This window comes from Erythrolamprus reginae, chromosome 3 (assembly GCF_031021105.1).
Source record: "Erythrolamprus reginae isolate rEryReg1 chromosome 3, rEryReg1.hap1, whole genome shotgun sequence".
NCBI classification, from domain to species: Eukaryota; Metazoa; Chordata; class Lepidosauria; order Squamata; family Dipsadidae; genus Erythrolamprus; species Erythrolamprus reginae.
The window spans coordinates 224,772,288-224,786,437 of record NC_091952.1 but is presented as its reverse complement, the minus strand read 5'-3'; the positions used below and the strand labels follow the sequence as shown (position 1 = coordinate 224,786,437).

The 14,150-nt window shown below is 39.2% G+C and overlaps 1 protein-coding gene across 7 annotated transcripts in view; it reads right to left on the bottom strand.

The window, feature by feature from the left end:
- Nucleotides 1–1,955: 1,955 nt before the first annotated feature.
- The window catches only part of SLC26A7 (solute carrier family 26 member 7), an 86,002-nt gene continuing 73,807 nt past the window's right edge, over nucleotides 1,956–14,150 (bottom strand). For 6 of the 7 annotated variants that reach the window (XM_070749219.1, XM_070749220.1, XM_070749215.1 and 3 more), the window contains 5 exons: nucleotides 11,905–11,953; nucleotides 10,014–10,150; nucleotides 6,352–6,406; nucleotides 6,151–6,254; nucleotides 1,956–2,448 (listed from right to left, as the gene is read on the bottom strand). In XM_070749219.1, the coding sequence (XP_070605320.1) occupies nucleotides 2,413–2,448; nucleotides 6,151–6,254; nucleotides 6,352–6,406; nucleotides 10,014–10,150; nucleotides 11,905–11,953 (381 nt within the window). In that variant the 3' untranslated portion in view covers nucleotides 1,956–2,412. Of the gene's footprint in view, nucleotides 2,449–6,150; nucleotides 6,255–6,347; nucleotides 6,407–10,013; nucleotides 10,151–11,904; nucleotides 11,954–14,150 lie in introns of all 7 variants that reach the window. The other variant, XM_070749222.1, reaches the window with a different exon arrangement.

Genomic DNA, 14,150 nt, shown 5'->3' with positions numbered 1-14,150 from the left:
AACTTAAAGCTAAACCACAAGCTTTTGATTATTTTTTCACAGCTTTTCTATGAAGGGATATTCTTATGGATATAATATTTATTTATTTATTGTTAGAGTTGAAAGGGACCATGAAGGCCATCGAGTCCAACCCCCTGCCCAAGCAGGAACCCTACAGTACACCAGTCAAGTGGCAGTTCAATCTTCTCTTAAAAATGTCCAGAGTGTTGGAGTTCACAACATCCGCTGATAGGTTGTTCCATTGGTTGATCGCTCTGACCGTCAGGAAGTTCCTCCTTATCTCCATGTTGAATCTCTCCTTGGTCAGCTTGTTCCTCGTCCAGCCCTCTGGTGCCCTGAAGAATAAAGTGATGCCCTCCTCTCTGTGACATCCCCTCGTATACTTGTAGACTGCTATCATGTCCACTCTGGCCCTCCTTTTCTCTAGGCTATCCATGCCCAGTTCCCTCAGTCTCTCTTCGTAAGTCTTGGTTTCCAATCCCTTAATCATCCCTTAATCATACAAATCTAAATAATAAATAAAATCTTGGTTGCTCTTTTTTGCACCTTCTCCGGAGTTAATAATTCTCCCTGTGTATACAGATCATTGTTGTGGTCCTTCAGTGGCCTGTGGGGTTGTCAGACAGCGAAGAGGCTGGGGAGGACCATGGACCAGGCCTGGAGTCTGGAGAAAGCTCTGTGCCACAGCCAGAGGTGGGACCAGGGCCATCTGGAAGTTGTGTGCTGACTCCAGAACCTCCAGAGGAGCAAGGCAGAGGAACTGAGGAAGCCTGTTCCCAATGCGTACATGCAGAGTTACCAGAAGGCAAGAAGGAAGAAAAGGACTACTCAGGAGTAAGGTTGAGGAAGAAAAGGACTACTCGGGAGTAAGGTTTGGAGTTGATTGGCCTCTCCCATAGGACATAAAAGAGGAGCAACATGATGTGCTCCTTGCAGGAAGCAAGGTTCAATTCTGGTCAGTGAAACTCAGCAGCTCTGTTTTGACTCCGTGTTCTGTTTGGTCTTGGTAGTGTGTCAAGAGAGATAAAGGTTGGTGCTTATCAGCCTTCTTCCAAAAGACCGTGGCAGACTTCTTCTGTCAGACTAATTAACATTGTTTGGGACTTATTCCAGCTGTGAATTAACAGAATTCACAGCCATTGAAATAAAAAGAGGTTTGAGGAACTATGTTTGTGTGTCAGGAATCTTAGGGCAGAAAAATCACATTAACTCTTCTCGTGCAAATATATTGATATAAAAATACAGACTCTTTCATTTACAATATAGTTTTAAAATAAGTCTCTATTAGATCCCCCCAGTTTATATTCGTACATTCCACTGAATGTAATAGTACTAATTTAATTTACATTCACAACAGCTCAAAATTAAAAAGGAGCAATGCATAATTTTGGAGAAAGGAACAATACATAATTACAGGGAAGAAAGTAAAGTAAAACAAATATAAATGAGATATGGCTCCGTGCATACTAAAAGTGCACTGTTTTTATTGGTTGCTTTGGTAAGGACATTTACTGGCACAGCAGTTTTTGATGAGAAAGGCTTTTCTAAATTAAAAAATACCTGCTTATGAATGCTAGAAATTTTTGTCCCATGCTAGACCCATGAAGTGCTGAATGGGGAAATAAGTCTGGCTTTGCTATAACTGCATTTGGCCTTTAAAGGTTGCAACAATCCCTTAGCAACTTTGTGTGTGTAAAAATAAGAACAATATTTATAACCTTTCATGTATTTTTTGATACAAGAAAGAATGCTAGTTATCCGTTGTTTATGGCAATGGTTTCCCTGCCAGGAATTCTACTGATATAGAAACTTAAAACTTATTATCAAAGGAATATATAATGAAATCCTTTTATATTCTTCATTTAATATGCAGTAAAGAGACAAACATCAAAATAATAACTTCAATTTAGCAGAATGTGGAAGTGGCAAGATATGATTGTTAATTCCAGACAGTGAACAGGGGGAAAAATGGCCTTTTATTTCAGTTTGCAATTGCACATTAAAAAGGTCAGATTTTAGCTTAGATACATTGTATTACAAAATTCAATTATGTTGCATTCTCTTCTGCACACCCTTATACTTTTAAATTGTAATAAGACAGCTAAAACAGCATATATCACAGTACAGTAGTACCTTAAATTGCTTTCTATTCCTTAGCTCTTCGTGTATAGAAAAATATATGATCATTGAAGAAGAATCTAAGTTTATAAAAATAAACCCTGTTGCTGAAGTTAACTCAGAGAAAAATCCTTCCAGAAATATAGGCAGAAAACACTGCTGCTGTTGAATTTGTTAAATATGCTTGGCAATTATCACCAACAAAACCTCATGTTTAAACATCTGAAGAAATTCTTTGGCACCATTCCTTCTGCAAGTGAGCAGTTTGATAGACAGGCTGGAATCAGACTGGCATCAAATCTCAGTATGTTCATTAAGCTTGCAAAAGTTCTGTAATGTAAAAAAATAAAGCCATTTTATTGCGTGCATATTTATTTATTTATATTTCATATTTCGTAACCTCTGATCCCACTCAGATGTACATGCATATTTCTATTTATCCTCCCCTCCCTCTCTCTCTCTCTCATTATCACTTTGAAAAATGAAAGAGTGCTAAAATCAAAGCTTCCTATCTACATTCCTCTCTCAATGAAAGAGGGCTGCGTCCTTAATAGTGTAACATAAACCATACTGCTCCAACTGGTTGCCTTCCAGGTATACTGGATTACAACTCATATAATTTCCAGCCAGCAAATGTTCAGAAGACTTCTAGTTGGTTGGTTGATTGGTTGGTTTATAAAATTTACTGGCCGCCCATCTTACCATAAGGCAGTGCTTCTCAAATAGTGGGGGGGGGCGCAAAGCAATGCTAGGGGGCGTGTGACTCCAGGAAATGTGTCCTTTTTTTTGCTGCAGGGAGTAGGGGGCTTTGCACTAAACAATAGCACACCGCAAAGAGCAGGATTTACGAAGTGCAGATAACAAACCCTTAAGAGACACCATGGAAAATATTTAACAGGGATGAAAAGAAAGGAGGAGAGAGACGGAGGTAATGAGACCAAAGTAAGTCTCCTTAAAGCTAAGATGAGGAAATATGACAAAATGTATGTTGCGGTGTCTACGGTGGGAGACAAGGAAAGACCGGTATGTTTTCTGTGTCTAAAAATATTGGCAGCAGACATTTATTTGAAGCCAAATAAATTAAGGCATTATTTAAACACATTGCACCCCAATCACGCTGATAAGCCGCTTGAGTTTTATCAGCGAAAATGTGCCGAATATTGCAAACAATCATCTCAGTGGAGAATTGGGGGGTGCACGAAATGTTTACTTCTTCCTAAGTGTGGGGCTTAACAGAAAATAATTGAGTAGCACTGCCGTAAGGTAACTCTGGACAGCCATCAGACATAAAAAATACATCTACAGGTATATTAAAACCTGAATAGATTAAAACCAAAGATTAAAATCAACGGCACATGGGTATGGAATTGGGAGAGATAGGATCTGTTGTTAATCAATCAACCACCTCCACTATGTTGTTCCCCCATTGGGGTCCCAGGCCAATTGGCAGAGCCTCACATCAGGGACAAGATGTTCCATAGGGCAGGAGTAGCAGCAGAGAAGGCCCTACCCCTGGATCTCGGCTTTCCATTGGGTTGGCATTACCCACAGCATGACTCCTCTGCTAGTACAAATGGGAAGGGCCAATCCCAATGGGGTGAGATGGTCCCTCCAGTAACCTTGGTCCATACTATGAAGAACTTTAATCCAATACCTTGAATTGCACGTGGAAGCAAATGGCAACCAATGCAGTTTGGGGAAAAGTGGTGTTACTGGGCTGTTCTTGTGGGCTTCCTAACAGATTTGAGAATTTCAGTTTCCAGAATTCTCAGCATTGGCTATGTTGACGGCTGATAGCTAAGATTTGAAACCCACAATCTGGGGAAAAGGCAGCAAAATCTTGTATTTTGTGAACAGCTATCAGAATCAGCCATGCCTCATGGATAATTAAACCCAAATCAAGAAGATTTTATTTTATATTTTATTTCATTTTATTATTTATTTTATTTTATATTTTATTTCATTTTATTATTTATTTTGTTTTAATAATAAAATATTTATTACATTTATTTGCCACCCATCTTGCAGCTGAAATTCATGACATCAAGGAAGGTGGTTCCTGCATTTCAAATCTTCAAGCTGCAAATCCTGAATTTCGCTGATCTATTTATCCGCTAAGAAATCCATCATTGGTAAGTTTTACCTTTAATTCCCATCATCTCGCTACCTACCGATTGATAGGCAGATCATGTAGCCAACTGTGCTACTGAGTTAATTCATTCACATTTTTCAAACCTATTCCAGGGCTGTTTTGTGTTGACAAAAACCTTTCTCAAATTTTACACTCCATTTGCTAACGATACAGAGAAAAAGGCATAATAAAAACTATTTTCAAAAATAGTGCATAAGGAAATGTGTCTATAAATATATATATATATATATAATCAGAAAATGAGCACATAAATCAATAAAGTTTTTCAGTTTGTTTGTTTGTTTCATGGAAATTGATGGAGAAACAAGATGGAATAAATATAACACTGAAAAAAATGAGAAACTGAGTGAAATCCAACTTGGCAGACATACAGTATTCATATCAGTTGCAGTGGGCCCTAGCATTTGATTGGCACTGGGCCTGTTTATGAAATTAGGTGTGTATTTATGGAGCCTCTAAGAACAATTTACAACAATCATAATTGTGATTGTTTGATTTGGGAAGGAAGGGATCAGGTATGCAATGCTCCCCGTTCGAGTGTACTAGTTGCAATGGCTTCAGCCACTGCCGCTACTGCAAAAAACACCTCAGCGGGAGGCATTTCCTGTTCCTGTAGGAAGCCTCAGAGGACAAAACTTGGAGCGGGGCAGAGCCGAGCCCAAAGAGGTTTCCCCCTTGTCCACCGTTATCGCTCTGGCTCGTCTGGCTGCACACATCCGCCTACAATCCTTCAGCAATTCCACACATTCGCTTTCATTTGATGGCGGGAGAAGGAAGAAGCTGACATCGGTAGCCAGACTGTCTCATGGAGCACTGTGCTGTGTGAAAAGAGAAGCTGGGTCTCAGCTTCTCTTTCCTCCTGGCCAGATCTGGCCCCTGGGCCAGGAGAAGAAGATGCCCACCTGCCCGTGTCATTCATTTCCAGAAGGAAAGGGAAATGTTTTTGGGAGGCAGCACCACGATCCCCTCCCCATTTCAGAAAATGCTGTGTGTGGAAAGAGGATATGAATCTGCTGAGAAGGAACAGGTGGAAGCGATCCTCATCGGGAAAGTAGGAGAAATTAGCAGTAAAAGGGAGATTTTAAAGTTCACATAATCTTTAATTCATGTCTGAACTTCACTATTGCAGGTAACTACAGTCCCACTGTAAACACTTTAATGAAAGATGAAAATATGCTATGCGGGACAAGCTAGAAACAGATATGCTTCTTTAGAGCTCCTAAATATTCGATGATGAAAATAAACAAGTGTTTGTTTGTTTGTTTGTTTGTTTGTTTGTTTGTTTATTGATTCATTCATTCATTCGACTTCTATGCCGCCCAATACCGAAGGATTCAGGGCGGCTTACAACAACCATAAATACCATATAAATAGATACAAAGCAATAAAAAGAAGTCAAACCTTATCTAAAACTAAAACATTATCTAAACTAAAACCCCATAAAAAGTTATTTTAAAAGGGCAGTCACAATCATACACATGCACGTCATTCATAGAGTTGGCCATCAAGGATGTAAATTTATGGCCCCCAGGCCTGCCGGCAAAGCCAGGTCTTTGTGGCCTTATGAAAGGCCAGCAGGGTGGGAGCAGTACAGACATCGGGCAGTAGTTGGTTCCATAAAGCCAGGGCAGCCACAAAGAAGGCCCTCCCCCATGGTCCCACCAACCTACATTGCTTAGTCGACAGGACCCGGAGGAGGCCAACTCTGTGAGCAATTATTGGTCTCTGAGAGGTATGCGGCAAGTAAACACACATATGCACACCTATAAGGGCTTAATATTTCCCTTTCCCCTATCTGTCTATAAATTGGGTGTTCGGTGTAGAAAGAGGTAACTTGAAGTAACCTCTGTTATTTGTTTTTCTCATAGACTGAGATTTACCTTGCTAAACTGAATGGCAGCAACAGCCGAAGAAACAGACTCATAGAAGACAGCATTCTCCAGTTCTAGCTTTCCGTTGAGTTTCAGTGCCTTTTTCAAAGAAGCTGCAATAAGAGAAGGCGGCTTGGTAAAAGAGGAACAGGAACATCACAAGTTAAACATCATTCATAAAAATTATCTTCGATGAAAATTGGTACCTGCCTTTGCAATTTGCCAGAGAAATGTTTATATTATTTTTCTGAGCATCCATATAAATCTAAAAGAGAGGAAATATTGATATATATTATTGAGGTTTTATGAAGCATTTTAAAACTGTTTTATACAAATAAAAACATTAATAGAATTAATTTTTATGCCAAATAGACAAAGGAATGAAAACATAACCCCAAATCCCAATCTGTCTATTTTTCTAAATTATTATTATTTGCCCTTCATTTTTCAATGGCATTATTAGCAATCTTTTCCACCAAGATTCATAATGTCATTGCTATAGATAAAAAGCTCTTCAGATTTTACTAGTTTCTAAAACATTCAGTTCCTTTTCTGTTTAGGTATCCACGGAGCTGATCAAGCGAATAAATAAAGGTCAGTATTAACCTGGGGGAAAGCCGGCTGGCTCTTTTTCAAGCAGTGGAAGAGGAGAAGCCGTCTAAACGCTGAAGATATCGCTGAAAATTCAGAAAAGAAAAAGATGGCGGCACACATTGACCGGCACAGACAGAACCAAATCTATGATGCCATCTTCATGTCACCAGAGGGCTGCTAATGGTTCATGCAATCTGATGCAAACCGGGAGGAACTCACCAGTAATGGAAAGCCAAAAATTTTACTGCCACATTGTGGGTGTGGCTAATTTTGTAAGAGTGGCTTGCCGGCCATGTGACCAAGTGGAAGTGACTTGAATGATCATCATCGCTCAAGTGAACTGTTAAGTCCTCAACTTACAACCTTACCAGTGTCGCTCACTGGGGTGACAATTTGCTTCGTGTTTCCCGTGCTCTTCTTTATTTTATTTTATTTATTTATTTATTTTATTTATTCGATTTTTATGCCACCCTTCTCCTTAGACTCAGGGCGGCTTACAACATGTTAGCAATAGCACTTTTTAACAGAGCTAGGCTATGGCCCCACAATCCGGGTCCTCATTTTAACCACCTCGGAAGGATGGAAGGCTGAGTCAACCTTGAGCCGGTGATGAGATTTGAACCGCTGACCTTCAGATCTACAGTCAGCTTCAGTGGCCTACAGTACAGCACTCTACCTGCTGCGCCACCCCGCAGCAGGTAGAGGCCCCACCCTGCCCCGCCTCAGGCTGGGTAGCTAGGTGAATTGGTGCTGCCAGAAACATAAATGCTGCCAGCGCCGCTTCCACCCACACCTTCTGCTTGCAACTCAGGCAAGAGGTGGCTGTATGACACTGGGGGGGGGGGAGCTGGGCAAGAAGAGGAAAGCTCATCCGAGGCCAGGAAGGAGAAAAGAGGAAAAAAGCAAGGAGCGCAGACACAGCAGCAGCAGCAGGGGGAAAAAGGAGAGCTGAGACAAGACCAGTAACCCAGGAAGTGACAGCCACCGATCAGCTGGAGCTGTTCACACATCTTCATTTCCACCATTGGAACTGCGTTCCACCCCGTCCTGCCTGCTGCCCACCCCTGGAACTCACGCCTAGGTTGATGCTGTGGGAAACGGATGCTTAAGAAGTGTAAATGGTGAATAACAACACCAAAGATCAAGAAGGAATGGATGCTGAATGAATGTGAATTAAATCCAAGACTAAGTGATAAGTAGCAAAAAATAAATAAATTCATTAAATGGTCTGGTCTCATGGAGCGAATCAGTGAGCGGTGAATGACAGTCAATTATATGAGATGGATGGGGTGCATAAAGCAATAATAATTCTTTTTAATGTCCTTCTCTCAAAGTTAAATTTTAGCAAATTAGTACCTTATTCTGCACCAAGTTTAGGTCATAATAAGACTCTGAAGCAATGCTTCAGCAGTGTCTCATATATCTAACATAATTGTTGTTTCCTATCAGAATAATGACAGATCCCTGTTGTATTTGCTTTACAAAATCTTTGTTTGTTTGCTTCCTTGCTTGTTTGGTTAGCAATGATTCATATAACAAATGCCCATGCATTTCAAAGCAATGAACTGAACACAAACAAGGTATAAAGTGATAATAGCATCTACAGTGTACCGTGTCACTTGCTTTAACTTCAGGAGTCAAAGAACAAAAAAATCAAGAAATAATTTATCTGAAATCGGTTCTTAGGTGCGGAAGAAAGAAAGACATGGGGAAGGATTAATAGAATACCAAATAGGCATCTACTGAATGAAATCCGGAGGCAAAATCTAGTCAAATATTAAGAATCTGAAAGAGTAGTTTGAATGGTGGAGGTTTATAAACTAAGAAATGATGCAGTATTTGATTCAACTGTTGCGTGGTCCACTAATTTTATATATAAATGTTGAAAACAATTAATATTCGTTCTAGACTCATTCGAAAAGTGTTACAAAATACAGTACATTGAAGGTTGAAGGGGTCATAAGCTGTATTCCAAATAACCGCTAGGGGGAGGTGTTCTATAATGTAGACATTCCTCTAAAACAGTACGATTTTGTAATTCAGATTAAAACAAATGCAATTTTGTATAGTACAGTGCAGTAAAAGGTTTGTTGGAGGAAGATCTTGTCCTACATTTTGTTCCTCAATGATTACTTTTCTTGGAAAACCAAAACAAAAAAGTTTCATTAATAATTATCCTGCAGTTGTTCCCTACCTAATCTGCAATTAATATTCAAAATGTGACTTCTCCACTGAGTCATTTTAAATGCTGACATAGGTTGTTGGTGCCTGACCTGATACATGAGAACACAATTTTTAAAAAATTGAAAGCAGATTACACTTATTCCAATGGTATACCAAGAATTCATCACCTCGAGGTTCGACTACTGTAACGCTCTCTACATGGGGCTACCTTTGAAGAGTGTTCGGAAACTTCAGATCGTGCAGAATGCAGCTGCGAGAGCAATCATGGGCTTCCCTAGGTATGCCCATGTTACACCAACACTCCGCAGTCTGCATTGGTTGCTGATCAGTTTCTGGTCAGTTTCTGGAACTTATTACCCAACTCAGTAGTGTCAACCCCTAACCCCCAACATTTTTCCCTTAGACTATCCACGATTGACCTCTACAGGTCCTTAGAGGTCAATAAGGGGCGTGCATAAGTGCACCAGTGTGCCTTCCGTCCCCTGTCCAATTGTCTCTCCTTATCTCATTTATCTTTTCTTCCTTTCAAATATGTTCACCTATACTTTTATATCTTCCATTCTTTTCTTTACTTATATTATTACATATCTTTCTCTTCAATGTGTATTATGTATTGGACAAAATAAATAAATAAATAAAATTCAAAGTGTTGGTTATGACCTATAAAGCCCTTCATGGCACCGACCAGAATATCTCCGAGACCACCTTCTGCCGCACGAATCCCAGTGACCGGTTAGGTCCCACAGAGTTGGGCTTCTCCAGGTTTCGTCGACTAAACAACGTTGTGTGGCAGGACCCAGGGGAAGAGCCTTCTCTGTGGCGGCCCTGATCCTCTGGAACCAGCTCCCCCCGGAGATTGTATGCATATTTCAGGAACATCAAGAAATATGTGGTTCTGAATTGTGGAGTTGCAATATTCTTGAAGTAAAAAAAAATGTGTTGTTTTTTTTTTTAAAAGGGAGGCAAGCCTATTAGGGTATTTAGTTTTATGTACCAATCTTCTGATTTTGTTGACAGCTTCAACCAACTAAATGTAGAATGGGTTTTATTTTTTAAAAATAGAGAAAGATGAACACATAGAAGATCATAAATACCTGAATAAGTACAGAGATACCAGTGTAGTCAAAAAAAGTCAATCCACTGCAGTCAAATATTAGATAGTGTTTTTCACTGGGATGCTGTTGTAAGGATGAACGCCTTAGGTCAGCAAATGCCGGGTCTATATTCCCTTCTGGAAGAAGTAGAAGTTTCCAAATGAATAATTCTTTTTTAGAAATTGAAAAAAATGGGCTTTTCTTTCCAAAATGAATGCAGCCTGTGCTATTTCCTTCCAGGTCGTGGACTCTGTATGTTTGTTAAGCTGCAGAGGCCATGGTGTGAACAATGTTGCAGACATAAGTCATTTTTCTAATTAACCACAAGGTCAGTGACATAGAAGAATTGAAGGATGAACAAACAACCCACTGGTCCTAGAAATGTAACTCATGAAAATAATCAATATCCAGGCAAATATCTGCTTTAAGTGTGGAGACATAGCAATAGCATTTATATATTGCTTCAGAGTGCTTTATCGACATCTCTAAATCAGGGATGGGTTGCTACCGGTGCTCTAGACCAGTGTTTCCCAACCTTGGCCACTTGAAGATATCTGGACTTCAACTCCCAGAATTCCTCAGTCAGCATTCGCTGGCTGGGCAATTCTGGGAGTTGAAATCCAAATATCTTCAAGTGGCCAAGGTTGGGAAACACTGCTCTAGACCAAGGGTAGGCAAAGTTGGCTCTTCTATGACTTGTGGACTTCAACCCCCAGAATTCCTGATCCAATCATGCTAGGTCAGGAATTCCGGGAGTTGAAGTCCACATGTCATAGAAAAGCCAACTTTGCCTACCCCTGCGCTAGATGACTGCGCACCAGTAGGGGTCACAATGTGCAATTGGCTCATGACTGTCACCCTATCCAAGGCTGACCTCTTCAGATTCCTAAGAGGTCAGTAAGGAGCGTGCATAAGTGCACTAGTGTGCCTTCTGTCCCCTGTCCAAATATCTCTCCTATATCTCATATATCCTTCTATTCCTATATCTTTTCTTCTTTCATTGATATATTTTACTACGAGTATATTCTCTATAACCTTCATTGTAGATTGGACAAAATAGATAGATAGATAGATAGATAGATAGATAGATAGATAGATAGATGGATGGATGGATGGATGGATGGATGGATGGATGGATGGATGGATGGATGGATGGATGGATGGATGGATGGATGGATGGAAGGATGGATGGATGGATGGATGGATGGATGGATGGATGGATGGATGGAAGGATGGAAGGATGGATGGATGGATGGATGGATGGATGGATGGATGGATGGATGGAAGGAAGGATGGATGGATGGATGGATGGATGGATGGATGGATGGAAGGATGGAAGGATGGATGGATGGATGGATGGATGGATGGATGGATGGATGGATGGAAGGAAGGATGGATGGATGGATGGATGGATATATAGATAGATAGATAGATAGATAGATAGATAGATAGATAGATAGATAGATAGATTAATTAATTAATTAATTACATGGTCAGCATAATCCCTTCAATTGAAGGTACATGAATTACATTGCAGGGGACAAACTGATATCCCTTTTTGGGGATTCATACTTTTAGGCCAGCATTTCTCAACTTTGGCAACTTTTGGTTCTGTAGATTTCAACTGAACTGCCAATATTGCTGGCTGGGGAATTCTGGGAGCTGAAGTCTACAAATCTTCAAGCTGCCAAAGTGGAGAAACAATGTTCTAGTCCTTTCCCTTTCTATGCCAAATGGAAGATGTGTGGAAAGCAGAAAATTGGATCCTTTTCCATGATACAACAACCTGACAATCTTCTTGAGGGAAAAGGGCAATCTTAAAACATGAAACATAAATAAATTAATTAATAGAAAAAGTCAGCGCTGACTATTTCTTGAATTATTCACTCACCATGGCAGTTTCCATTGGATAATGAAGTGAGCAATACATTCTGTTCATACTGAAACAAAAAGCAAAGCAGCATGGTTGATTGCAATGCTATTTCTTATTTCCTGTTTCAAAAATGGTTATTTTGACTGTTATGAATACAGTGTGTATCTGCCCTGCTAAGAACCCTGACAGTTATTTTTCCACTATTTCTGAAATTGCCAAGCTTCTTCATGATAGACCTTCAAGAACGTGGCTGCCAGAATAACAATATTATCATTTAAAAAGGCATATTATATACAGATCAAGCTAAGACAAAAAGACAATTTGAATATAATTTCCCTGCAATCATGTTTCCAAGAACAGGTTTCCAAAAATTACTAAAGCTATGGGGAAAATTTGCAGCATTGTTATTCCCTGGGATGCAAAACTAACCCATAATGACAAATAATAAGGAGAAAGCTGCAAAATTCTCAGGGGATTATTATTATTATTATTATTATTATTATTATTATTATTATTATTATTAGTAGTAGTAGTAGTAGTAGTAGTAGTAGTAGTAGTAGTATTTTTTTAAAAAAATATTTACAAATATAATACAAAGTAGATAGAATACATAAAACATTACATCCAATAAGAAAAATAAAAAACACAACCCCCCCCCAAAAAAACCCCTATATATTAAAATAAAGGCGTGTACAGGATCAGTATCTATATTCTTCCGAAACTATGTAAATTTTCTTTAGATTCAGTAACAGTTTTTATCGTACTACTACTAGTACTACTACTAGTACTACTAGTAGCAGTGCTTAACAGAGGCAAAAAAACCAATTACTGTATTTGCATTTGATTTCTTTCATTAACTGTAGCAGCCTGGGTGGAAAGTGTTGATTAATTTTAAACTTGACTAAGAAATAAGCATGAAATAAGCCAACATGCTTTCTGCAGATATAGAACTATCAGCTTACAGGCGTATGCACACATACGTAGTTGACTCATAAGTAAAATAATGCTATTGTTTTTCGATAGCCTTCAAAAAGCCTAATGTTTATATATCCCACTTTCCACCAACACTGATTCCCTAGTTCTATTCTTGCTTTGAGACACAATGCTCGATGCATTTCCTTTGCAAAGGGATTGTTTTTATTTTAGTGTTCAATCATTGTTTGCAGGTAAATTCAAACCATAGCTTATCAAATTAGGAAGAACAGAAAACTATTATTTGCTTTAAACTAACAAGGAAGAGATTGGTAGTGCCTTCCATCCCCTGTCCTATTGTATTTCCTATATCTCATATGTCTTTTCCCTATCTCATATATATCTCATATATATCTTTTCTATGCCTATATATTTTCTTTTATTCTCTCATTGATATATTTTATTCCGATACTCTCTCCTCTTTCTTTCTCTAATATATTTTACTTGAAGGTATCCTCTATAACCATTGTGTATTATTGTGTATTCTTTCTCTAATATATTTTACTTGAAGGTATCCTCTATAACCATTGTGTATTATTGTGTATTGGACAAAATAAATAAATAAAAATAAATTTAAAAATGAAAAGCTGAAGTTGTGCATGAGCTCAGGAGACATTTGCAGGCAGTTCTCACTTAACAGTGACAACTGGGATGGCTACTCTATTGCTAAATGACTGAGTCGCTAAGAGAGAGAGAATGATTGGCGGGACCCAGGGGAACACCCTTCTCTGTGGCGGCTTCGGCCCTCTGGAACCAACTCCCCCCAGAGATTAGAATTGCCCCCACCCTCCTTGCCTTTCGTAAGCTTCTTTAAATACCCCTTTGTCGCCAGGCATGGGGGAACTGAGATACTCTTTCCCCCTAGGCCTTTACAATTTTATGCATGGTATGTCTGTACATATGTTTGGTTTTATAATAAGGGGTTTAAACTGTTTTAATATTGGATTGTTATATGCTGTTTTTGTTACTGTTGTTAGCCGCCCCGAGTCTGCGGAGAGGGGCGGCATACAAATCCAATAAATAAAATAAAATAAATACATGACTGTAGTGGAGTTACGATCTCACTTCAACAGCTGTTAAGTGAGACATGGGATTGTACTGCCAGCTTCTCCACTGACTCTGCTTTTCAGAGGCGTAGGAAGCATGAAGATGATAAAATATGGCTGTGAGGATGCTGCAATAATTGTAAGTTGTAAAATTAACTTTTCAGTGCTGCCATAACTTTAGTCACTAAAAAGGACAGCTGGTAAGCAAGGAATAACTTTATGTATAGAAAGGGAGTAGCAGAACCC